Below are 27,420 nucleotides of genomic sequence, written 5' to 3'. Positions count from 1 at the left end.
TGAGTTTGGGAGTTGTTGTTCACCTACATCCAGAGACCACTGTGGACTCAAACAATGATGGAACTGGACCAAACTTGGCACAAATATTCCATATGCCCAAATATCAACACAGATGGAGTTTGGGGGAAATAGACCTGGACATTTGGGAGTTGTAGTTACTGGGATTTATAGTTCACCTACAATCAAAGAGCATTCTGAACCCCACAAATGACAGAATTGGAGCAAATTTCCCGGACAGAACCCCCATGACCAACAGAAAATATTGAAGGCCATCCAGTCCAACTCTCTTCACCAGGGCAAGAAAATCTAATCAAAGCCGCCCTGACAAAGAGCCATCCAGCCATAGATATAGATAGATATATATGATTTACACAAACACAAAAATAGTATCATAGATTTGAAAGGGACCCCTAAAGAAGGACAATTATATGTTGCATATTCCAGAGTAGGCAAACCAGACACTCTCCACATCAACACTGACAAAGAAACAACAACAAATACTGTTTACCTACAAGCATAAAGAAATCACATAGATTAGAAACCATTACTGTATTTTCCAGATCTCCAGACTGGGCCACAGCAACGCGTGGCAGGGTACGGCTAGTACTGTAAATAAAATAAAAAATAAATACAAAATGCAGCAGATGTAGCCTGCTGACCTCTGAAAAACGCTCAAACGTGTTACAGTAAGGTCACCTACATGAGCATCAGAAAATGGTAAAAATATCAAATGTGATGGAATTCCCACGAAGCCTAGTTTGTTCATAATGGTTCGGTTTTTCCCCCATTTAATGCATATATGAATATATCATAGAATCATAGTTGGAAGAGACCACACAGGTCATCTGGTCCAACCCCCTGCCACACAGGAAAAGCACAATCAAAGTATCCCTGACAGATGGCCATCCAGCCTCTGTTTAAAAGTTTCCAAGGAAGGAGCTTCCACCACACTCTGAGGCAGAGAGTTACACTGTTGAACAGCTAGTACAGTCAAGAAGTTCTTCCTGATGTTCAGGTGGAATCTCCTTTCCTGTAATTTGAACCCATTGCTCCAAGTCCTAGTTTCGAGGGTAGTAGAAAACAAGTCTGCTCCCTCTTCCTTATGACACCCTTTCACATGGCTATCATGTCTCCTCTCAATCTTCTCTTCTGCAGGCTACACATGCCCAGTTCTTTAAGTCGCTCCTCATAGGGCATGGTCTCCAGACCTTTGATCATTTCAGTCACCCTCCTCTGCACACCTTCCAGCTTGTCAATATCTCTTTTGAACGGTGGTGCCCAGAATTGTACACAGTATTCCAGGTGAGGTCCGACCAAAGCTGAATACAAAAGTACCATGACTTCCCTCAATCTCAACACTATTACTCCTTTAAGAATTACAGCTTAGGAACTATAGTTCCTTTAGAAACGATAGCTGTACTATATGTAAAAGAAGGGTGACAAAAAGATATCCCAAATGAACAATAATGATATTTACTAACATGCATATTATGAACATGTTTAATTCACCTTTTAAAATATTTGTATATTTCAACATAAAAGTATTCACATAATGAGTAAACCAGACTGGTATTTACATGCAAGGAAGTTATTCTGTGAATCACATTAAGTGAAGATGTGAGTAATTGAAAAAAGGTGATCTGGAATCAAAACAGAAATCTTTTTTAAAAAAAATTATGTTTATATTCCACATTTATATTAAACACATAGGGTGGCTTACAGTAAAAGGGGGACTAGAGCGCAAGACAAAAACAAACAACATGTAATTGTATCAATATTGTTTCATTTGCTCCAGGATGACTTTTCTTCTACTAAAACCATCTGCTTCTTAAATCCACAGTTCATGAAATTCCTTGAGCAGCTCAGATTCATATCTATGTCAATTGTTTCTTATATAAACAACTCCTTTATGCAAAACAGCACAGAAGCCATAAAAAAGACCTCCAGGAAATTGTCTATAAAGAGCTCCACCTGCTGGCATTTCTTTAAAAAAGTACATTATAATGTGATATAAGGTGGACCAGCGGGTGATGCAACAATGTATATCGACTTACACAAAGATTGAAAAGTTCCTTTTTAAGAATCAAAATAGAGACACCAAAGCTTTTCTTAACTGACCAGTAGAAGAATGGCACTTCATTTTTTTAAAAAATAACTTTCTGAGCTCTAAAACTCTCAAAGTTTGTTTTGCTTTCAGTGGCATTGGTAGGTGTTAAGGCAGCATTTCTCAACCTGGGGTGGGGACCCCTGGAGGGGTCGGGAGGGGGTGTCAGAGGGGTCGCCAAAGACCATCAGAAAACAGTATTTTCTGTTGGACATGGGGGTTCTGTGTGGGAAGTTTGGCCCAATTCTACCATTGGTGAGGTTCGGAATGCTTTTGATTGTCGGTGAACTATAAAACCCAGCAATTACAAATCCCAAATGTCAAGGTCTATTTTCCCCCAAACTCCACCAGTGTTCACATTTGAGCATATGGAATATTCATGCCATGTTTGGTCCAGATCCATCATTGTTTGAGTCCACAGTGCTCTCTGGATGTAGGTGAACTACACTCCCAAACTCAAGGTCAATGCCCACCAAACTCTTCTAGTATTTTCTGTTGGTCATTGGAGTTTGGTGTGCCAAGTTTGGTCCAATTCCGTTATTGCTGGAGTTCAGAATGCTCTTTGATTGAAGGTGAACTACAAATCCCAGCAACTACAACTCCCAAATGACAAAATCAGCTACAACTCCCAAATGCCAAATGCATATCAGATATCTATATATATATATATAAATGCTCTGTGAATAATGAGTACCTTAAAAACAAAAGAATCAATGAACAAAATCACACCAAATTTGGCAGCAAAACATCTCACTACACAAGGAGTGACCATCACTCAAAAAATATGATTTTGTCATTTGGGAGTTGTAGTTGCTAGGATTTATAGTTCACCTATAATCAAATAGCATTCTGAACTCCACCAACGATGCAATTGAACCAAACTTGGCACACAGAACTCCCATGACCAACAGAAAATACTAGCAGCGTTTGGTGGGAATTGACCTTGAGTTTGAGAGTTGTAGTTCACCTACATCCAGAGAGCACTGTGGACTCAAACAATGATGGATCTGGACCAAATTTGGCATGAATATTCCATATGACCAAATATGAACACAGATGGAATTTGGGGGAAATAGACCTTGGCATTTGGGAGTTGTAGTTACTGGGATTTATAGTTCACCTACAATCAAAGAGCATTCTGAACCCCACTAACAAGAGAACTGGGCTAACTTCCCACACAAAACCCCATGGCCAACAGAAAATACTTAAGGCCCTCCAGTCCAACTCCCTTCACCAGGGCAAGAAAACGTAATCAAAGCCCTCCTGACAGAGAGCCATCCAGCCATAGATATAGATAGATATATATGATTCACACACACAGAGATAAAGTATTATAGATTTGAAAGGGACTCTTAAAGATGGACAATTATATGTTGCTCCAGAATAGGCAAACCAGACAATTTCTACGTCAACACTGTCAGAGAAACATCAAGAAATACTGTTTACCCACAAGCATAAAGACATTACATATATTAGAAACCAGCACTTTCTAATTACTTTATTTTCCATATCACCAGACTGGGCCACAGCAACGCATGGGAGGGGACTGCTAGTTTATATTATGACTTGTAATGGTCGCAAAATTACAGTTATGAGATAGCAACAAAAATAATTTTATGGTTGGGGGTCACCAAAGCATGAGGAACTGTATTAAGGAGTCACGGCATTAGGAAGGTTGAGAACCACTGTGTTAAGGTAAATTGACTCCACGCGTCATGTGAATGCCACGGAATCCATTCACCCCTACTCTATATCATTTGGCCTGTATAGATGGGCCCTTAGACATGGTTTAACCAAGCAGACCTCTAAAAATGGCAGTAGTCACAGAAGACCTTAATAACTCCTGGAGATTTTAATAACCAAAAATGTCCATAGAAAGACTGTGCTGTAATCTATTTAGGAATGTTTCTGAGCTGAGAACTACTAACCAGTGTTGATCTTTCAATATCAGGATGATAAGATCGCAATACTGTGCAGCTACGACATATTTTAACCATCTTGGAGAGAGTACATTGCAATAGAATAAACCTGATGCAGTGAAGGCACAGACGCATCCACCCCACATCCCACCTCGTAATCTAAGATCATCTAGGGAGGCCCTGCTCTCATTCCCGTCAACAGCACAGATGCATCTGGTGGGGACCAGAGACAGGGCCTTCTCGGCTGTGGCCCCCCGCCTATGGAACACACTCCCAAATGAGGTAAGATCCGCTCCCTCCCTCCTGGCTTTTAGAAAAAAAAATTAACCATCACATTCTTGGTCACGATATTGGAATGTACGATAGCTTTGCAACTTCAGGGTTCCTGGACTAGCTCTAGAATGATTTCAGCCTGCTTCTAGATATTGTTATTTATTTACTTACTTGCTTACTTACTTACTTACTTATTTACTTACTTACTTACTGTATTTGTATACCGCCTTTCTCAGCCCATAGGCGACTCAATTCAATGCTTACAATCATCTTCTATCATCTGGAGAGGCCCTGCTCTCACTCCTGCCCCCTTTGCAGGCGTGATTGGTGGGGACAAGGGAGAGGGCCTTCTCTATGGTGACCCCCCAACTCTGGAACTCACTCCCCAGGGATATCAGACAAGCCCCCACATTGGCAGTCTTTAGGAGGAGCCTGAAAACGTGGCTGTTCTAGTGTGTCTTCCATGAATAAGGAAACAATGCCCTGCTCTGATTAATTCTCTGCAATTGTCCTCGGAAGCACTTTAACTACCCGTTGGGTTGGTCTCCCTACATTATCTTTTAAAACCCTCCTGCTTAGATACATCCTACCTCTGTTCACACCCAGTGTTTATTTTTAAAAATGTAATTTATTACATCTGTCCCAGCCATAAAGTTTTAAATTTGGTGTGTTATTGCTTATATGTGAGTTACATTAATTGTACTGTTTTATTTGCTTGCTGCTTTGTTTTTACTGATGTGTTGTTGGGCTTGGCCTCATGTAAGCCGCCCCAAGTCCCCTTGGGGAGATAGTGGCGGGGTATAAATAAAGTTTTATTATTATTACAATATCATAAATACAATTAAAAACGTAACATATAATAAAAATTAAACATATCAATAAAATATAAATTCAGTGTCTCCTTGTTAAAAACGTTGTTCAGTCTCATTATCATCATTCCCTTTTCCTGTGTCAGTTACTCTGCATTTGGAAACGCTTGTTCAAAAAGCCACGTCTTCAGTTTTTTCCGGAATGTTAAAAGGGAGGTGGCCAATCTAATATTTATAGGGAGGGCATTCCACAGCCGAGGGGCCACCGCCGAGAAGGCTCCATCTCTTGTCTTCGCCAAATGTACTTGTGACAAAGGCGCTAACGAGAGCAGGGCCTCTCCAAATGATCTTAAGGTCCTAGATGGTTCATAAGGGGAGATGTTTGGACATGTAAGTTTGGATATGTATGGAATAGAGACAGCTTTGGCCACCTTGGTAGATGACATGCACCAGAATAGTGATTTTCAATGTCAGTGACCATGGTTTGTCAACTAACTATGATAGGTCTTGGAGGCACTCTTATACAATGGTTTTGTTTTTTCCTGGAGGGGCACTTTCAGGAGGTGGTGCTGGGGAGTCCCTCAATATTCAGTCTTGTTTCCTATGCTATTTAACATCTACATTGAAACTGTTGGGAGCTTTGGGTTGAGGTGTCCAATATGCTGATGATACCCAGCTGTATCACTATTTTCTATCTTATTTCAAGAAAGCTATTCTTGTGCTAAGCTAGTGCTTGGCTGTTGTAATCGACTGGAAGAGCGTGAGTACACTAAAGTTTAATTCAGACAACACAGAAATGTTCCTGGTCAACTGAAAAACCAATCTGACAATAGGGATTCAGTCTGGGATAGATGGGGTTATTCCCTTCAATCAAAAACACAAGTTTGGCGGTACTCCTGGTATTCCACAAAACACAGTATGAAAATATGAAGCAAATGTGGTGGTACAACCCATGTAGAATGATTTGGTTTACTTGAATTTTGTCCCATGAGACAGGCTAGAAGTAACTTTGTCCTGATCTAAAATTCCAATTCCATGCATGTTTATCTATTTTATTTTTTACAAAGAAGTTCCTTCTAAATTCCACAAGATACAAACCATGCTTACCTTCCAAAGATTCTATACCAGTTGCTTGTGCCAGCAAGTCCTCATGTCTTGCAACTACCTGCAAAGTGAAACTATTAATTATTTTCTGAACAATAATACAAAACATAAACAGTGTCACCTGGCACAAAATCTGCCCCTTGAAAGTGTTATTTTTCTCTCTGAATTTGCATATCTATATAAGTAGTAACACATACTTTTTAGAACAAGTAATCAATGTTCATATTTCACTAATTACAAATAGATCTTAACCCACTTAAGACACAAAACAGTATCCTTCATCCAAAATGCTTTGAACCAAATGTTTTTTCATATTTCTTGTGCTTTTGGAATACCTACATTTGCATCTACATAGTGAATGAGAGATAGGGTAAAGGTGGCTAGCTACACTGCTAGTGCCCACTGAATATTTCTTAAGGAGTTCTTGCTCTACCACTATCATTTGATGGGGAAAAGTGAAGGATCCTGTAGCTTGACTTACACAAAAGCCATGTAAAAGCAGACATCAGGGAGGTAAAAGGCCAAATGCATCTGGCTGCAATGGGGTTGGGAAATTTTGGAAAGGTCCAGCTTCCTGGCCAATCAAAACTGAGCTCTCTTTCTGCCCAGCCAAGGGTAGCATGAAATGGGCTGGACACCCTGGAAATGGGGTGCAAAAGAGATTATGCCAGCAAAAGATAAGTTCAGAAAGTTTAGGCCAGTTCAGATGGCATTAATTGTCTTAAAAGGTAATGGTAGTCCCCTGACATTAAGTCCAGTCATGTCTGACTCTGGGGTGTGGTGCTCATCTCCATTTCTAAGCCGAAGAGCCAGCGTTATCCGTAGACACCTCCAAGGTCATGTGGCCAGTATGGCTGCATGGAGCGCCGTTAATTAATTGTCTTATGCCTTATCAAATTTCTTATAGTTGTATTTCTTATAGTTGTGGACCACCCTATTCCAGCTAATCTCTCTTTGAGTTGGGATTGATATTTTTTGTGCTTTACTAATAATATAATATAATATATTGTATATACATATAATATTTATAATATTATAATATAATACAATATAATACTACTAATAATAATACAATATAATTATATAATTTATATTACATGTAATATTACTAATAATATTACAATATAATGGTGTAGTACACTATAGTAATATATAATACTGATATTGTACTATGCTAATAATTTAATATATTGTATGTATATATATCTTGTAAGCCGCTCTGAGTCCCCATCAGGGTGAGAAGGGCAGCATATAAATGTCGTAAATAAATAGAAAAATAAGTTTTTCCTTCATGGAGAGTGCACTCTTGTAGAAAAGATATGAATAATAAACAAATGTATTTATTTTATGAAAGCATTCATATCCTACCCTTTAATAATAATAATAATAATAATAATAATAATAATCTTTATTTATGCCCTGCCATCATCTCCTCAAAGGGGACTCGGGGTGGCTAACCAAAGGATCCCAAAGTGGTGCCCAATGAAATCAACTTAAAATGGTAAAAGTAATTTAAACAGGCTTCATGTATATCAAACAATTTAAAAAGAAGACACAATGATGTTGAAACATTTTCTTTAAAAAGCAGAAATTCTAATTTGGATTAAATCAATTAGATGCCCAAAACTTTATTGAACAGCCATATTTTTACTTGGAGCATGTATTTTTATTTTATTTGATGATTGGTTTATTGACTGATTGATTGGATTTCTATCTTGCCCTTCACTCAATATGGTATTCAAAGCACCTTATAATATAAGTCAAAACAAAATAGCTAAAACATGCTTCTCTGAACTTGTACAACATTAGAGAAGCTGACATTTAAGTTTTGATTCTCTAGAGGCAAATGGGATCATGATATTTTTGAGACCACATTGCATACATTTACAACATATAGGTCATATGTAAAGTCTGAGCATGGCTCACTATTGAAACATATGATGTTCCAGATGCTACCATGGTGAACATCTTTAGATACGGATTGAGATCATCCATATATAAATGTGCTAAAAAGAATTTATTTCCAACTAATGAACACAAGAAGAAGAAGAAGAAGTACAACTACAACTACTTTATTTTTCTACCCCGCCTCCATCTCCCCGAAGGGACTCGGGGCGGCTTACATGGGGCCAAGCCCAGGCAACATACAATTAAAAGCAGAGCAATAACAAATTACAAATTAAAATAGCATAAAACAGCATAACAATAGTAAGTAAGCATCAAGCAACAACAGACTAATTTGGAGGGGGGGGGAGGCTAATACGCAAAATGACTGATGGGCAAGTGGTTCAAAAAGGTGGATAGAAATGTATAATGGCATAGGAAATATCATGGAAACAGAGCAATTTAACAAGATCAGGGTCAAATCAGTTTAACATACAAAATATGAATAGTAATATGATATAGGAATTCAAATTAAATGATGATTCAAGTCATGATACAGATCGTACTAAATTGGGAAACCTTAAAATGAAACAACTAAATCCTGTTTCTGAACTTCACTGGGACTCTTTCACTTCATTTGTTTATTCATACTGTTTATACACATTGGTAGCATTATGGCATCTTGGAATTTGCAGTTTAGGGAGGGACCTTTAGATTTCTCAGCCAGAGATCTCAAGTGCCTCTGACCAAATTACAAACCCCAGGATTCCAGACTGTGGCCCTGGCAGCTAAAATTGAATCACTGAACTGTAATTGTGGAGCGTATGAAAATACCTTAACTTTCTGCAGGCCCTGATGATATGCATGGCACTTACTTGCAAGTGGAGTTCTTTATCCAACTGACTGATCCCTTGAGCAAGCTTCGCTAACTGTTCAGCTATAACAGCTTGATGAATAGATTGCGAAGTGTATGCCTTCACATCAAAGTCTTCCCGTAAAAAATCTGCATAGCATTCTGAAAAAGAAATAAAATGGAACATTTGAATTTGGTTTCTTCTAATACTGTAAAATAGATTTATTATTACCAAAATAGTTTTAATATACATAAAAGCAACACTTAAGGAAAACAATCTATATAAATAAAAATGTAATGTTCGTTTGTGGGATTAACATAACTCAAAAACCACTGGACGAATTGACACCACATTTGGACACAATACACCTATCGGGCCAATGTGTGACCATCACTCATAAAACACAGAAAAACACAACGGAAGGGATGTAAAAATCCAAAAAACAAAAATTACATTGCAACGCATGTGCAAAACCCCCCCCACACACACATATATACACACAAACACACATATACACAAATATATACACACATATGCATACATATACACAAAGAAAACACATATACACAGACTGGGCCACAGCAACGCGTGGCAGGGGACGGCTAGTCTAAACATAAAATAACATACAAAAAACAACCTAAGCAAACTATAGTACAGCTAAATAAAAAAGAAACAGTGACTTCCACCTTCTAAACTCATGGTTATAATTATCTAGTTAATGAACTTCCTTTAAATAAAAAATTGAACTGCACTACCACACCAAGCATATGTCTACTATCTCTCAAAATCTACCACATATTATATGCCCTGCATTTTCTCAAAAAGTTAATATCTGTTTTTAAAAATGTCAATTGATCAAACTTCTGCTACTTCATATATTTTCGCCATCCAATATTCTGTAGTATCTTTCCATTCCTAAGCATATAAAAGTCTCACTGTTGTAATTGTATATACTTTCTTTCCTTCCATTGTTAAGAGACATGCCAAGTGCTTTTCTGATCTTTCTCTGTACACATTGAATGTCTTCAAAGAATAAATCTAGAAGATCAACTATTTCTCTAATACAACTATTTCTCTAATACATTTTAGGCATCCCTTATCTAAAATGCTTGGGTCAATAAGGGCAGTCGCAAGGTAGAATGGATTCACTTTGGCATCACTTTACCTGTTATGGCTTAATACAATAGAATGCTGCAATTTGACAGGGAAGGCTCAAGATCTTAAAAGCTCAACTCCCATGATCACATAGCATTGAGCCACAGCAGTTAATGTGGTTTAAAACTGAATTCTATAGTGTAGATGCACCCCAGGAATATTCATATTTTTTCATATTTTAAAATATTTGCCTTCTAATAATAGAATCATAGAATCAAAGAATTGGAAGAGACCTCATGGGCCATCCAGTCCAACCCCCTGCCAAGAAGCAGGAATATTGCATTCAAATCACCCCTGACAGATGGCCATCCAGTCTCTGTTTAAAAGCTTCCAAAGAAGGAGCCTCCACCACACTCCGGGGCAGAGAGTGCCACTGCTCACTGGAACATCCCAGCAAGTGAGAGTCCAAAAGTTGCAGGCTCAAACCAGAACCTCAATCAATGACTGAGACCAAATGAGAGACTCCCCCCTAGGGACACAGAAAACTAGGCGACTTGGAAAGCACTGAACAGACTGCGCTCTGGCACTACGAGATGCAGAGCCAACTTTAAGAAATGGGGCTACAAAGTGGAATCCACGACATACGAGTGTGGAGAAGAGCAAACCACAGACCACCTGCTGCAATGCAACCTGAACCCTGCCACATGCACAACGGAGGACCTTCTTGCAGCAACACCAGAAGCACTCCAAGTGGCCAGCTACTGGTCAAAGGACATTTAATCAACTACCAAGCTTGCAAACTTTGTGCTTTGTCTGGCCCACATGGTTGGCCTTAAGTATGGTGGTTCTGTGTGGGAGGTTTGGCCCAATTTTATCATTGGTGGGGTTCAGAACACTCTTTGATTATAGGTGAACTATAAATCCCAGCAACTACAACTCCCAAATGTCAAGATTCTATTGTCCCTAAACTCCAACAGTGTTCACATTTGGGCATATTGAGTATTCGTGTAGAGTTTGGTCCAGATCCATCATTGTTTGAGTCCATAGTGATCTCTGGATGTAGGTGAACTAGAACTCCAAAACCAAAGGACACTGCCCACCAAACCCTTGCAGTATTTTCTGTTGGTCATGGGAGAAATGTGTGCCAAGTTTGGTTCAATTCCATCGTTGGTGAGTTTCAGAATGCTCTGTGATTGTAAGTGAACTATAAATCCCAGCAACTACCACTCCCAAATGACAAAATCATTTTTTTGAGTGAAGGACATACATTGGGTTGTTGGGTGTATTGTGTCCAAATTTGGTGTCAATTCGTCCAGTGGTTTTTGAGTTCTGTTAATCCCACAAACGAACATTACATTTTTATTTATATAGATGTAATACAAATGTCTGGTTGCTCCTGATACGATAAATAAATGAATTATTATTTACTATTAATTATTATTATTATTTGAGGAGTGAATGTCCCTTCCTAAAGAGATTTCTCTCCCTTTCTGATGTCTCACCCTCGTTCTTAACTGTGAGTCGTTTGCAAGTAGGATGTCTGTAACTCGGGGGCTGCTTGTATCCAGATCCAGGAAAAGCTGGGAAACCTCTGTCAGGGGGAAATTCAGAGGGAGGACTGGTTTCCTCGGCAAAGGAAGTGTCAAGAGACCAGACACAACCAACTCCTAAAGCACACCTGAGGGAGCACAAGGAAATGGACTTCTGAGGAAACACACCGCCATTTCCTCCTGCTGCTGCTGCCTCCCCTGACAACCTCGCCGCTCCCCACAACCCCCTTTCCTTCCTCTTACCATCCCCAAGAAGCTCCCCAACCGCGGGCTCCGGAGGGGCTTCAGGCATCCCGCCAGACCCCGCCGCGCTTCTCTTCCCTTCCATGCTGGCGTTTGCCAGCTCCGCCGTGACGCACTAATCCCGCGACGCGCCGACAGCCCAGCGGCCCATAGAACTAGGAAATGATAGAGACACAAGCAAACCTAGCTGATGTGCTCCTTTAGGAGGGAAAACGTAGCAGCCCTCTAGATCAGAATGAAGTAGAGTCAGAAAGACCAACTGGGGGGAGGGATTCCCAAATGCTAGGTTTTATTTTCAGAACTAAAATTTCTGATATCCATCTCTGTGCGGATCATAATAAAATTGTGGCAAGTTCTTGGTAGTATGGGCATACCAAATCACCTTGTCTCTCTTCTGAGGAATCTGTATAACAGTGGTTCTCAACCTGGGGGTCGGGACCCTTGGGGGGGTCACGAGGGGGTGTCAGAGGGGTCACCAGAGACCATCAGAAAACACAGTATCTTCTGTTGGTCATGGGGGTTCTGTGTGGAAAGTTTGGTCCAATTCTATCTTTGGTGGGGTTCAGAATGTTCTTTGATTGTAGGGGAACTATAAATCCCAGCAACTACAACTCCCAAAGGTCTATTTCCCCCAATCTCCATCAGTGTTCACATCTGGGCATATTGAGTATCTGTCCTAAATTTGATCCAGATTCATCATTATTTGAGACCACCGTGCTCTCTGGATGTAGGTGAACTACAACTCCAAAACTCAAGGTCAATGCCCACCAAACCCTTCCAGTATTTTCTGTTGGTCATGGGAATTCTGTGTGCCACGTTGGGTTCAATGTGCCACGTTGGGTTCAAGTTTGGCCCAATTCTATCTTTGGTGGGGTTCAGAATGTTCTTTGATTGTAGGGGAACTATAAATCCCAGCAACTACAACTCCCAAAGGTCAAGGTCTGTTTCCCCCAATCTCCACCAGTGTTCACATCTGGGCATATTGAGTATCCGTCCCAAGTTTGATCCAGATCCATCATTGTTTGAGCCCACCGTGCTCTCTGGGTGTAGGTGAACTACAACTCCAAAACTCAAGGTCAATGCCCACCAAACTTTTCTGTTGGTCATGGGAATTCTGTGTGCCACGTTGGGTTCAATTCCATTGTTGACAGAGTTCAGAATGTGCTTTGATTGTTGGTGAACCCTAATATAGCCCAGCAACTACAACTCCTAAGTGATAAAAACAATCTCCCTCAACCCCACCAGTATTCAAATTTGGGTGTATTGGGTATTTGTTCCAAATTTGGTCCAGTGCATGAAAATACATCCCTCATATAGAATTCATAACAGTAGCTAAATGACAGTTATGAAGTAGCAATGAAAATAATGTTATGGTTGGGGGTCACCACAACATGAGGAACTGTATTAAGGGGTCACAGCATTAGGAAGGTTGAGAAACACTGCTGTATAAGGACCAAGTAGCAACAGGAAGAACTGACTATGGAACAACAGACTGGTTCAACATTGGGAAAGGCGTACGGCAGGGTTGTATCCTCTCACCCAACCTATTCAACTTGTATGCAGAACACATCATGCAATGTGCGGGGCTTGACGAATGCAAGGCTGGGGTTAACATTGCTGGAAGAAACATTAACAACCATTGTTGAAGGCTTTCATGGCTGGAATCACTGGGTTGTTGTAGGTTTTTTCGGGCTATATGGCCATGTAGCCCAAATTGGACATAGTATTCTAGGTGTGGTCTGACCAAGGAAGAATAGAGAGATAGCATGACTTCCCTGGATCTAGACCAGTGGTTCCCAACCTTTTTTTGACAAGGGAGCACTTTGACCATGGATTGCTCTCCTACATTAGTACCAAAAGGGTTACAAATCAGTTTTTGGTCAACGTAAGATTCGGTTTGGTTATCTGAGGTGCTGATTCAGGAAATTGTATTTGATAGACCACATCAGCTATAGTTTGTGATACAGAACAAATGCCATCCAGTAGTTGCCACCTGCTTGCCCTCGGAAAACCATATTTAATAATCTAGAGCTGATGTGGTCTATCCAATGCAATTTTCTGAATCAGCACCCCAAATAATCTCAGGAGCAGGCCCTGGCGCCAATTTTCCCCAAATGTCTCATGAACCTTATTTTAGCTCTCACGGCCCACCAGTGGGCTGTGGCCCACAGGTTGAGAACCACTGATCTAAACACAATACTCCTATTTATGCAGACCAAAATCCCATTGGCTTTGTTAGCTGCCGCATCACATTATTGGTTCATGTTTACCTTGTTGTCCATGAGGACTCCAAGATCTTTTTCACATGTACTGTTGTCGAACCAGTTATTTCCCATTCTGTATATTTGCATTTCATTTTTTCTACCTAAGTGAAGTATCTAAATTGGATTGTTATTGTATATTATTATCAAATATACAATTTCTTTCTGTATTCAAGTTTGATTTTACCTACCAAATTAAGCTCTTAAGAAAAAATGAAAGCTCAGAAAGATAAAGAATTTATTTTGCAAATCTTTATTTTATAAAATTGATATGTGTAGCCTCACCACAGTATTGATTCTGTTTGTGTGTATCCATTCTGTTACTGAATAAACCAAAACACCCATCAATGTGAACAATATCCTTTTTTATAATAAGGCACTAGTTCGACTGACATTTTTCATCAAGTACACAAAAACCAGACCTTCCAAGAAAGCTCACACCAAGCAGCTGATACATAGAACCATTCACTGACATGACATCAGTGCTGTTAAAAAGCTTTGGATTTTAACTCCTTTTTTTATTAATCTCTATCACCACTAGCAGTGTGTACCTCAAAACCAGTTTTACCAGATAAACATCTCACTTTTTAATTTCAAATTGACAACATTGATGTAATACCCAAGTTTATGATAGTACAGTATCCAACCAATTTCATCATAAATATTTAGCCCTGAATTTGATTGCTAATCCCTACAAGAATAGACCAGTTGACTCAATGGCATTTATATACATTTTGGTTTTGCTGCTGTGTGTCTTTTAGTGTGGATTTACTTGATACATGCCTTTCAATAATTCTGGCCATGCTTCATTTGAATTTTGAAAGAAACTCAGGAATGTGAACAAGATTTGAGTCTCGTACCCATACTTGACTAATTTTTACAACCTCAGTACCATGTTAATATAATTTGCCTATTTTCTTAATTAATATTTTTATATTCACAGCATTGGGATACAGTGACTCTCTAATATCCACTGGAGTTTGGTCTCAGGACCCCTGTAAATACCAAGATCTGTGGATAATCAAGTCCTATTACATACAATAGCCTAAAAAAAGGAAAAATGAGGATTCCTCCTGGGAAATTAAAACTAATTTATTCGAACCATGGGTGGTTGATTTTGTGGATGCAGAATCCATGGAAATGGAGGGCTGGCTGCATTGTTTTTTCACTGAAGAATATTGTTTCTTCCTTTTCAAAATATTGCATTTTTATTAGTCATAAATAGTTTCGCCCTTCTGGCAGTAGCACCTAGAGGTACCCTGAGAAAATAAAGTCATATTGTCTTTGGCAGCATACAAACAGTCTAAATAATATTTGCCATTAATAACAAGTCCATTTATCCTTCTCTTCTTTTTCTTTCTTTCACTTTGCGCAGTTGCTGGTTATATACGTGAAAGTAACACTGGGAGATAATGGCAATTATGTACATGTCCATCTCCAGAAGCTCTTTCTGCTATAGTTATGGTGAACTTGCTTTCCATTTTGCCAGAATATTGATTTTGTGTAGGCTATCAAATAATTTTAATTAGACAAAATATGCAACGAGACAAAATAGTGTCAGAAACATCTGTAGCATAAGAGAATTATTTCTTCTGGTGGAAAGTAAATATCCTTCAGCAGTCCTTCATGAAGCAAGCCTTCGCATAGCCTGGTAAAAGTAAAGTTTGAAAAAGAAACAAAATTATTTCTGAAATGAAAACTGTATTCTTCACAATCTTTGCAATGATGTCTTTGCAATGATGACATGTATGGGGGCCGCGGTACCGCAGCAGTTTAAACTGCTAGCTGCAGGAAAAGCAGCTGACAGGAGGGTTAGCAGTTCAAAGCGGCAAGTCGAGGTTTGCTCCTGACTGTCAGCCCTAGCTTCTGCTAACTTAGCAGTTCGAAAGCATGCAATGTGAGTAGATCAATAGGTACCACCTTGGCAGGAACATAAAAAGGCGCCCCACGCAGACATGCTGGCAAAACACAATCAGAGATCCCTATGGACAACAGAGAGAGGTCAACCCTCCTGTTCAAGGAGCTCCATTGGCTGCCGTTCATTTTCCGGGCCCAATTCAAGTTGCAGGTGCTCACCTTCAAAGCCCTAAACGGTTTGGGACCTGCCTACCCGAGTGACCGCATCTCCATCTATGAACCCACACGTTCCCTTCGTTCATCTGGAGAGGCCCTGCTCGTGATCCCACCTGCGCTTGGTGGGGACAAGGGACAGGGCCTTCTCTGTGGTAGCCCCCTGACTCTGGAACACCTTCCCCAAGGACATCAGACAAGCCCCAACGCTGGCAGTCTTTAGGAAGAGCTTGAAGACTTGGCTGTTCCAGTGTGCCTTTCCAGAATAGGAAACTCCTTGCATCATGTCCCAGATGCACTTTATTAGAGTTTTAAGATTGTCTGCACATCACACTTACCCTAAATCCTCATATTTCACCTGTCATATCCAGCACTTTTTTATTGTACCCATTACATCTGGCCCGGTCCATAGTTTTATTGCATCATGGCATATTGTTTTACTGTTTTTTGTTATTGCTTTCATGTTTTTAGTTTGCTTTATGAGTTATGTGTATTTGTTATGCTATTGTTTTTATTAAGGGCCTTTGGCCTATGTAAGCCGCATCGAGTCCTTCGGGAGATGTTAGCGGGTTACAAATAAAGGTACAAATAAAGTTAATAATAATTAATAATAATAACAAGCTCCTCAGCATGAAAAAATGGAACAAGAGCACCTCCCCATGGCTGGAGTTGAGCATTGCCTCCAGACGCCGGAGATGAAAAGGGGAATGCCTTTACCTTGTCTCTGTACTGTATGTCACTGTGTAAAAGGCACTGAAACTTTGCCTTATATGTGTACTGTAATCCTCTCTTAGTCCATCCAGGGAGATAAAGAGGAGTATAAATAAAGTGTATTATTATTGTTGTTGCTGTTATCGTCATTATGGTAAAAGTATGTCTTATTAGAAACATGCACAATTCAAATATCAATGTTTCTGACTTCTCCCAATCCTTTGGAATCCAATTTGATAAAAGAGCTGTTGTGTTGTGAGAGATCTCTATTAACCCTGTGATTTGCTGATAAACCTAGAATTACTTGAGCCTTGATAGATGATTCATAGAAGTTACTGAAACATCTCAACCACTAAGGCTCCATCTACACCGGGATTGTGGCGCAGCAAGCTGAGTGTCAGCTGCATTAAGGTCATGAGTTCGAAGCCAGCCTGGGTTGGAGTGGGTTTCCAACCAATTATGTGTAGCCTGTTGTCGACTTTTGCAACCCGAAAGACAGTTGCATCTGTCAAGTAGGAAAATAAGGTACCACCTTAAAGTGTGGGGAGGCTAAATTAACTGATTTATGAGGCCATAAAGAAGACTCCAGCAAAGCGTTCCAGCGGGGAAGCATGCGGGGAATGTGGAAGTGCTTCATCAGCGTCGCAGATGGATGATGAAAGCGACAGCTCCCCAGCGGCCAGAAAAAGTTAAAAATAGCCTCTGTCTATGTCTGTATATGTTTGTATGTCAAAAATGGCATTGAATGTTTGCCATATATGTGTACACTGTAATCCACCCTGAATCCCCTGCAGGGTGAGAAGGGCGGAATATAAAAGCTGTAAATAAATAAATAAATAAAATACACTGCCATATAAAATCCAGATTGAACTTGATTATTTGATAGTATAGATTCACATAATCCAGTTCAATGCAGATAATCTGGATTATCTGCTTTGATAATGTGGATTATATGGTAGTGCAGATCCAGCCTAAAGGGTATGGGCTATTTTAAAGACACTGCAAAGCTGTACAGTATTTGAGAAATGAACTTTTGCAGCATGGAAAGGCAACCAGTGTTAACATTTTGTTTGCAAGTTTGACCCTGTACATTTTCTGAGGTGGGAAAGGAAGTTAAAATGCAGGTGTCTTGTGTTAAATCAAGCCATACATACCTCTTCCTGAACATCAAGCTCGTCATTCTGGTGTGTTTCCAATAAATCTATTGGTTCGGTTGACTCTTGCATCAGTGAGATCTGAATAAAATGGTGAAGCATTATTATGATTGTGTAGATAGAAAGTATACTATGCTGCAGTAGCTGATGTATTGTTAAAGAACTAGGTATAATTCTACAATTTTTTAAATACAAAAGATAGATATTGGGTGTTTTATAGAAGAAGCAAGACATTATAATCCAAATAAAACTAATGAAAACCATCACTACTGTTATATTTTTAAAATATTATTCAAATACTTCTCAATATATATACAGATATATCGGCATAAATTAATATCATTAGTTCCAACTATAGCAGGCTCCTTGAAACAAAAATATTTACCTATGTATATTAGCATATAAAACTAGCAACTAGGTTTAGGCCACAGACTACAAAATGCGACAAAAGTTATTTCAAGAAGATTTTAATTATCCTACTATTCATTAGGCCTTTGAAACGAAACATTTCATTCCTGGTGGGGATTCCATGGATGCTCAGGGCACACCATTTTGAGTTTCTACAATATTTAGGTGAATACTTACTGTAAGAGCATAGAAGTTGTTATTTCAACCAAATTTGGCTTTTGTCAAATAAAAACCATGCATTTGTTCAGTTCTTTGGGAGGGGATTGTAATTTTTATAAGATACTAGCTTATAATTTTTATATAATTTTTATACTAGCTTATAATTTTTATATAATTTTTATATAAGATACTAGCTTATAATTTTTATAAGATACTAGCTTATAATTTTTATAAGATACTACACAACAATGCCCGAGTTAGATATTTGATAATTTTTAACATTATCCATAGGAAAAAGTGATTGTTTTTGGATTCTGTGAACGGTCCCATGAAGAAAATGCATAAGGATATGGGTGGACTACAACTCACATCATGCCAGGTAAATCCCCCTCAAACTCCATGAGTACTTCATGTTGGACATGTTGGACAGGTGTGCCAAGTTTGCTCCAGATCCCTCATCAGTGGGGTTCAGAGTGCTCTCTGGTTGCATGGCAAACTACAACTTTCATCATGCTGGGTCAGTCCCCCCAAACCCCTCTAGCATGTTCTGTTGGTTGGGGTTGGGGTGTTTGTGTGCCAAGAGTGGCCCAGATCCATCATTAATGGGGTTTAGTGTGCTCTGACAGATTCAGGGTGAACTACAACTTCCTGGGTCAGTCCCCCAAACTTCTTCGATATATTCTGTTGGCCATGGTGGTTCTGTGTGCCAAGTTTGGTGCAGGTCTGTCGTCGGTGGGACTCACAGTTCTCTATGGATGCAAGGGGAACTATAACTTCTATAATGCTGGGTCAGTCTCTAAATCCCTCCAGTATGTTCTGTTGGTCATGGAGAGGATATTTGTGTCATGTTTTGTCCAGATCCATTATCAGTGGAGTTCAGTGTGCTCTTCAGATTCAGGGTGAACTACAACTTCCACCATGTTGGGTCAGTCCTGCAAACCTCTTCAGTGTGTTCTGTTGATCATGGGGATTCTGTGTGCCAAGTTTGGTGTAGGTTTATCATCGGTGGGATTCACAGTTCTGTATGGATGCAGGGGGAACTATAACTTCCATCATGCCGGGCCACTCTCCCAACTCCTCCAGTATGTTCTGTTGGTCATTGAGGGGGAATCTGTGTGTCACATTTGGTTCAGATCTGTGATCAGTGGAGTTCAGAGGGCTCTCTAGATGTGGGGTGAACTACAAATTCCATCATGCTGGCTCAGTCCCCCAAACCTTTCCAGTATATTATGTTGGCGATGCGAGTTCTGTGTGCCAAGTTTGGTGCAGATCATTCATCAGTGGGGTTCACAGTGCTCCCTAGATGCAGTATGAGCTATAACTTCCATCATATCGGGTCAAATCTCTCCAATATGTTCTGTTGGTCATGGGGGTTCTGTGTGCCAAGTTTGCCCCAGATCCATCATTGGTAGGAGTCACAGTGCAGTTAGTTATCCATATTACTGTTGCTTGGATCCCAAATTGCTCTTCAGAGTAATGAAAAAGCAATAACACTATTTTACCAATTCCCTTTTTCTGTTGCCAAGTCTTGTTACAAAGAGACCTCAAATCTAAAGGAATTAATATATCAGAAGCACTAGGAAGCGGGGCAGGATAACGTCTTTTTCTGCAAGTAAAATTCTGGAGCTTCTTAGAAGTCAGGCTTTAAGCTGTTTTAGGCAAATTAATAGAAGCAAAACTATGTCTGGGTCCGTACCTTTTCAAATATGGGGTCCTGGATGTCTCTGTGCATGATCTGATTCTGTATGTGGAGTACGGCATCATGGACAGTCAGGAAAAATATTTCTGTTTTAATATTATCATCAAAAAAGGCACAGTGTTCCAGTGTCTTGATAATGTGGTCTGAAGAGGAAAAAGTATGTCACAAAACAACAAATTAAAAATAGGACAAGCAATATATATTTTCTTTGCTGGAAAATTACGATTTCTACATGCCATGTATAATCCCATGTATGTTATAAAACCTCTTCAGGATGCACCCAACATCGGATGTATGTTATAAAGCCTCATGCGGAAGCACTCAACCTCCCATGTATGTTATAAAGCCTCATCTGGAAGCACCAGCATCCCTTTTAAAGTGGACATAACAGGAATGACCACCTTAAGGATTTGGCTTGCACTCCACTCTCTATCAAGCACTTTGTCATACGTTCTCAATGCAATCTGTTCTACATTATGGGTAGATGTGTGTTTACCTAGGTGGGATGCGATATAAACTTTTACATCAATCCTCTCAAACTCCTTGAGAATCTGAAAAAGACAAAAAGATTAGGTTTATTTGAAATGTAACCTCAAAATCCTTTTTTTTCTTTTTCTTAGTCGCCTGTTCTCAAAACTAAATTATATTATTAAAATCACTACTACTTTGCTGAATGTAAACACAGGATAAAGTCCAAATATGTTTACGCATATGATTTAAATCCATATGCGTAAACATTGATGTTCATTTCTGCTTTAATGTTTGTATATTTGTGGATTTTACATTGTATGTAAATGCCTTTAATTTATGCTGCTTTGAGTCCCCTTTGTGGAGAGAAAAAGCATGGTATAAATTAAAAATTAAATTTGTTTCATAAAGATCAAGTAAACAGAACATATTGTAAAGAACAAAAATAACTTTCTGGCCTTGCATCGCACAAGGAGGGTTCCTGTGTAACTAAGTCTGAACTGCTTAAAGTAACCACACCCTTTTAAGTCAATACTGTGAAACAGCTAAGCTTTATACCTGAATTGTTCCAGTTCTCTTAAATAAACATCATTGTTTTGTTGTTCACAACATCTGCCTCACGTCTGCCTCTGTGGGTGAAGTTTTAAAAACAGTTTCTTGCAGCAAACAAGAGTCTATGGTGGCAGCATATATTTTGAAGAACAATATTTTAATGTTACCTCAGAAACGCAAGCCTGAGTGCTTAATCCAACACACTCTAGCCTAGGATACTTCCAGTAAGACAAGGGCTTATCACTGCTTTTAAGTTGGTGGTGGCCAGAAGGTTTTCAAAAGGTTTTTCGGCCAGAAGAAAGTTCCAGCTTAGTGCAGCTTTTGGTTTTGGGCTTTTAAAACACAGAAGGAAGCCTCATTCCAATCACAAGTGGTGTTCTGCTTTAGGGATTTTATTCCCCAAATAAAGCCTCAATCCTTTATAGCATCCCATAGCTGAGGGGCCACCACTGAGAAGGCCCTGTCTCTCGTTCCTGCCAGCCGTACTTGTGACGAAGGTGGGACTGAGAGCAGGGCCTCCCCAGATGATCTTAAAGTCCTGGAGGGTTCATAAGGAGAAATCAAGGCATCCAAAGGTCAAGGAAGCCTGTATTTTAATTGAAATGAATATGTGCTTTCATTGTGCATGAATTACAGAACTCCATAAATGCGGGTGGCTATATTTGTTGTCACTTGTCACTATGCCTACAATGAAATTGGCTTACCGTTTTCATCACTCTCACCGCTACAACATCCAGAAAGGATACAGCTCCAAAATCAAAAATCAAGCTATGAAAAGGCACTTTGGGGACATTGACTTTGACCGGGAGTTCTGAATTCCAGTCTACTTGGATTTCTACTTCCTTGGTTGGGATGTCAAATTCTTCTGGATCTTCTGGGTCTTCATCAGGTTCAAAAGCTTCATTAGCAGTACCAAAATCACTGATGATGCCATTCTAATTGGAAGATACACACACCATAGTAAGTATGTCAATTATTAGATAAGAATTGAAGTTTTTAATTTTCCTGTTGATAAAATGTTTGCAATATGTTGATGGGAAACTAATCTTTCAGATAGTACCTATGTCATAATTTTTTACACACTAACTTTGATTAGGAATGCGATTAAGGGCAACTGTTCAATTGTCTAATAATGCATGCCGGCATATATCATATAAAGAATACATATATGTGCATATAAGAAGTTTGTTCCATATATTCAATATTATTAGGAAGGAAGAAAATGGATCAGAGGCCAGTATCAAATTTGGGTCACTATACCAACAGCACTCTAGATTGTAGCAATGAGTGTAATTTTATGAGTTTGCATAAGGAGTTAGAGTTATGTAATTTTATGAGTTTGCATAAAGAGTTATTCAGGAGTTATTCGGTCCACTTGGATTTCTACTTCCTTGGTTGGGATGTCAAGTTCTTCTGGATCTTCTGGGTCTTATACTTACACTCTCCCTACAGTTAACATGGATTTCTACATCAGTTTCCTTCTCTCAACTTTTTCATCTGTCTAACTCTTGCTAAGACATCTTGCTTCTGTTCTACCTTGTCTTCCAAGGAAAGTGAAGCACACACAAATAGGTGTGCTTTAAACAGTTATCTTTCAGAATATCTCTTTGGCAACCACAATGCCAGTCTCTCTTGTAAAGTACTACCTTTTAATAGAAGCAAAGAAAAATGCTAGTATATTGTATGCTAACCAAATTGTAGATAGATACAATCCTGATTTGTCACTTTCTGTTTGGATTTTCTTATGCTATAAACATTAGTAGTAGATGGCTACATACTGCATTTTGAAGGGGGGGAAATAGATCTCATGCACATACATTGAACCAAAACGAGTATTCTTTCTCAAAGAGGGCTTAAAATCACTAAGTAGAAATAAGAAATTGATACATTACTTTTGTTGCTTTTAATTTTCCCTTCTTGATCAGCTTTTGTATCTTTCGCAGAGCTTTGAGCCTTTTGTTATAAACCCGCATGGCATCAAATCCGACCTGCAAATAAAAGAACGGAGAAAAAGTATTCTACTGTTGTTTTTTCAGGTATGCCAAGAAGAAAAACACCCTGGGAATAGTCAATGGGATTGAGAGTATTATAAAAGTTACATCCTGTCTTTCTTCCATTCTGGAACTCAAAGATGCATATACAGAGTTCCCAGCCAATTGCCCATCCATTCATTTCCCATCCAGGCAAATTTCACGGACTTCTGTGCCTGGACATTGCACACGATTGTAGATTGTGGTTAGTGTAAACCAAAAATATTCTGGGTTGTTGTAGATTTTTTCGGGCTATATGGCCATGTTCTAGAGCAGGGGTCCTTAAACTAAGACCCGGGGGCCGGATACAGCCCTCCAAGGTCATTTACCTGGCCCTCACTCAGGGTCAACCTAAGTCTGAAATGACTTGAAAGCACCCAATAACAACAATAATCCTATCTAATCAGCCAAAAGCAGGCCCACACTTCCCACTGAAATACTAATAAGTTTATATTTGTTAAAATTGTTATTCGTTTTTATTATTTATTGTTTTAAAGTGTTTTTTGCACTACAAATAAGATATGTGCGGTGTGCAAAGGAAGTCATTCATGCTTTTTCCAAATCATAATCTGGCCCTCCAACAGTTTGAGGGACTGTGACCTGGCCCTCTGTTTAAAAAGTTTGAGGACCCCTGTTCTAGAGGCATTCTCTCCTGACATTTCACCTGCATCTATGGCAAGCATCCTCAGAGGTTGTGAGGTCTTCAATCAAACCAATCAAAATATTTATTTCGGTCATTGACCAGCACAGGAAAAAGTGTCACATTTCCATACAAACCTGGCATGCTTGGTACATTAAAAATATAAATATAACTACTAAAACACAATATGGGTGAGGGAGCAGAAGGGAAGGGGAAACAGGGTAAAAACATACAATGCCCAGATCCATCACCAGTTTGCAGATTCAGGGAAGAAGATTACCGGACACACTGTTGACTTTTGGAACTAGTCATTCCCTGGCGGACTCTGCATGCTGCTGCACAGAACCTCGCAACACTGTAGGTTGTAGCTGAATTAGCATCTGCAAGTAGCAGGGAGGTATAAAATTGTCCCGAATGGCCTGGGTGCTTGTCTATGAGAGGTAAGATAAGCCTGGCACGGATATCCCTGTAGAACGGGCACTGAAGGAGCACATGTTCTATTGTTTCTACATGACCCGAGTCACAGGGGCAGAGCCTCTCTGAGAAAGGGATCTTCCGGTAGCGGCCTTCAAGTACAGCTGATGGGAGAGCATGGCATCGGGCCAGGGTGAAAGCCCTCCGATGAATAGGAACCTCTAGGTATGTTAAATATGCCATAGGGGAGGCAAGGTATCTGCTGTCTTCACTGATAAGGAAGCTTGGAGCCGAGGCCAGATCTAGTTGGCGCTCTGTGTCTGTGATACGTTGTTTAATAAGTGCTTTGGCTTGATTGTAATCCATAGCTAATAGTAGATCTGGAGAAAATCCCAACGAGGAGATTTTGGATGCTACCGCCTGCTTCCATGTGGATTGGAAGTCATCCTCCATGGTTAGTGGGGCAAGGCCAAGGGGTTGTGAGGTCTTAATTTTTAAATATTCTTAAATATCACTGATTACTCACAGTTGATTTGAGGCTGCTTCTCAAGCCATCGATGTTAGCATAAAAAATAGGACTTGAAAATCTGAGAATCTTCACTCCTTCTGGTTCAACAACCTGTTGTGAAAATAATTTTCAGTTGAAACAAGCATGCATTTATTTATTTGTCGTGTCAGATCAACCAGTCAATTATATTACATTTCTAACAGAACAAAGCAAACAAACAAACAGATAATTGTGCCGGTGTTATTGTCATTCTATCTATTATGAATGGCTAAACTGAATGTCTTCCTATCTTGATTCTTTTTAACCACCCTGATTGAAATGCAATTATTTCTTTACTAACCATCCCCTGCCACACGTTGCTGTGGCCCAGTCTGTGTATATGTGTTTGTGTGTGTATATATGTGTATATATGTGGTTTTGTGCATGCATTGTAATTTTTTTTAATCTTTTGACTTTTAAGTCTCTTCCGCTGTGTTTTTCAGTGTTTCTATGAGTGATGGTCACTCGTTGGCATGATAGGTGTATTGTGTCCAAATTTGGTGTCAATTTGCCCAGTGGTTTTCGAGTTGTGTTAATCTCACAAATGAACATTACATTTTTATTTATAGATGAATGGCTAAACTAGATGTCTTCCTATCTTGATTCTTTTTAACCACCCAGGTTGATATGCAATAATTTCTTAATGTGATCGCTTCCCTTATGACCACAAAGCTCTCGTTTCAGTTATATACTTAAGCATTTACCTTCTCCTTAAGACTTTAACCTAATCACACATGAAAAAATAAGCATCCTAGCACACTTCCACCCCGGTTCACTCATGGAGTCCCACACCGTACATAAGATGATGTAGGCTGACTTCCACTGAGACTCCATGAGTGAACTGAAGAAGCAACATGTTGAGATGCTGTGCCACCAATACAGTAGCCTCCCTGTGTTTTGTTAGGAACAACAGGGCTACTGCAAGCTTAGGCCACGTGGCAACGCTTCCCCACGTGTGATGGGGAAGTGTCAGCTTCTGGCCAGCATGCCAGGAATGCCCTGCTGCCGCCCCAATTCAACATGGAGGCTGGCGAATCACAACGCTAGACCTCATCCATGTGATGAGGTCCTTAATCATACCAACTCGCTATGCCGCAAAATTCACATTTATGTAGATAATGGATATATACTGAGTTGAGTGCCTTCAATATTGCACCTTTCTTTATGAGCAGAACTGTGTTGGTTTGCTAATATGTGGTACCATCATGGTCCCATAATCACATTCTCCATACTTTTGTACCATTCCCAGATTGTCTTGTAGTTCATTTAATTTTAATTTTTTAGTGCAATTATGCTGTTTTAGCATTGAAAAAAAATCAAGATTTGTATATTAAAAAGCAAAGCAACCACTTTGGGAGCAGTTAGGGAGAAGGAGAACCTCACCCAGTGATGTCATGTGAGCACCAGTATGCTGGTAGAGAAGCAGAAGGGGCCCATTGTATGAAGATAGATAGTGGAAATGGTGGATTTTACCCATCAGTAGCTGGGGATGGGAAAATAATGGGGTGCGGGGGGGGGGGGGAGGCAAACTGGTAGTGAGATGCACACAATATCATCTGATAGCTTCCATCACCAAATCTAATGATCCAGCTGCAAGTCCTTATTCTAAGACCAAGGACAGAGTGATGTGTAACACAGAGAGGACAGTTATTGTCATTTCCCTCTCTTTAAAAAGAAAATCCCACAACAGTCAAATGATAGATACTCAGAAAAGCAATTATTTCATGATGCTTTTAGTGATGAAGTAAAGATATATAGTAATGTATTAATTGCAACTATATCATACACGTGTTCTTATATCAAAAATGAGAAAATCACAACATAAGTTGTGACCTTGCACACTTCATGCTGGACTTAATTCTACCTTAGCCAATATGTCATATTTAACTTCACTTAATTTTTTCCTAGAAATAAATTTCAACCAACCATAAAAGAAACCTTAATGCAATACTATTTAGATGTGAGTGAAGAGATAACTTGCTGTAAAGTCTTACATTTTTGTATTCTTTGATGTTTTTATATAGGTCTGTCCCAGAAATACTGCCAAGGCTGCCCCAGGAAGGACTGAAAAGAAAAGAAAAGAAAAGAATTGATCAAAGTGCATATTCAACACTTAAATTATACAGAACAATTAGTTGCCAGCCAGTGTTAACTGAGCTGTGATTAATCTCATGACCTGTGAACCAGATAATAAAGAACAGGGAAGACTAATTGGTTCTTTTGTGCTAATTGTCAAGCGATTAATTCCCTAGTAGAATGGTTCTTCAACTTGGTTTATGGAGGACTACTATTCTGTCTGATTATGCTTTGTGGTCCATGACATCCTCTTATCTTGTGGCCAGCCATGAGAAAGGATGCTTGAAACACTCCAGAGTTAAAGATTAATATTTGTCTTCTTTAGTTCTGATATAACTTATACATATTATCTGCTGTCGCACGCTGGGCCTGAAATAATGTCTGTTTACAGGATGC

At 39.4% G+C, this 27,420-nt stretch overlaps 2 protein-coding genes across 2 annotated transcripts in view; both read right to left on the bottom strand.

The window, feature by feature from the left end:
• COG5 (component of oligomeric golgi complex 5) overlaps positions 1-11,962 on the bottom strand; it is a 307,163-nt gene extending 295,201 nt beyond the window's left edge. The window contains exons 1-3 of the mRNA XM_067468812.1: positions 11,836-11,962; positions 8,969-9,108; positions 6,213-6,270 (exon numbers count right to left, since the gene is read on the bottom strand). Coding sequence (XP_067324913.1) covers positions 6,213-6,270; positions 8,969-9,108; positions 11,836-11,920 — 283 coding nt within the window. The 5' untranslated portion in view covers positions 11,921-11,962. The remainder of the gene's footprint in view (positions 1-6,212; positions 6,271-8,968; positions 9,109-11,835) is intronic.
• Positions 11,963-15,464: 3,502 nt separating this feature from the next.
• SLC26A4 (solute carrier family 26 member 4) overlaps positions 15,465-27,420 on the bottom strand; it is a 38,186-nt gene continuing 26,230 nt past the window's right edge. The window contains exons 13-20 of the mRNA XM_060778382.2: positions 26,943-27,012; positions 24,928-25,020; positions 23,210-23,305; positions 22,022-22,252; positions 20,794-20,848; positions 20,295-20,440; positions 18,032-18,112; positions 15,465-15,744 (exon numbers count right to left, since the gene is read on the bottom strand). Of these exons, the coding sequence (XP_060634365.2) occupies positions 15,721-15,744; positions 18,032-18,112; positions 20,295-20,440; positions 20,794-20,848; positions 22,022-22,252; positions 23,210-23,305; positions 24,928-25,020; positions 26,943-27,012 (796 nt within the window). The 3' untranslated portion in view covers positions 15,465-15,720. The remainder of the gene's footprint in view (positions 15,745-18,031; positions 18,113-20,294; positions 20,441-20,793; positions 20,849-22,021; positions 22,253-23,209; positions 23,306-24,927; positions 25,021-26,942; positions 27,013-27,420) is intronic.

This window comes from Anolis sagrei, chromosome 5, assembly GCF_037176765.1.
Source record: "Anolis sagrei isolate rAnoSag1 chromosome 5, rAnoSag1.mat, whole genome shotgun sequence".
NCBI lineage: Eukaryota > Metazoa > Chordata > Lepidosauria > Squamata > Dactyloidae > Anolis > Anolis sagrei.
The sequence above is the reverse complement of the archived record's forward strand: the minus strand, read 5'-3'. Positions and strand labels throughout refer to the sequence as shown.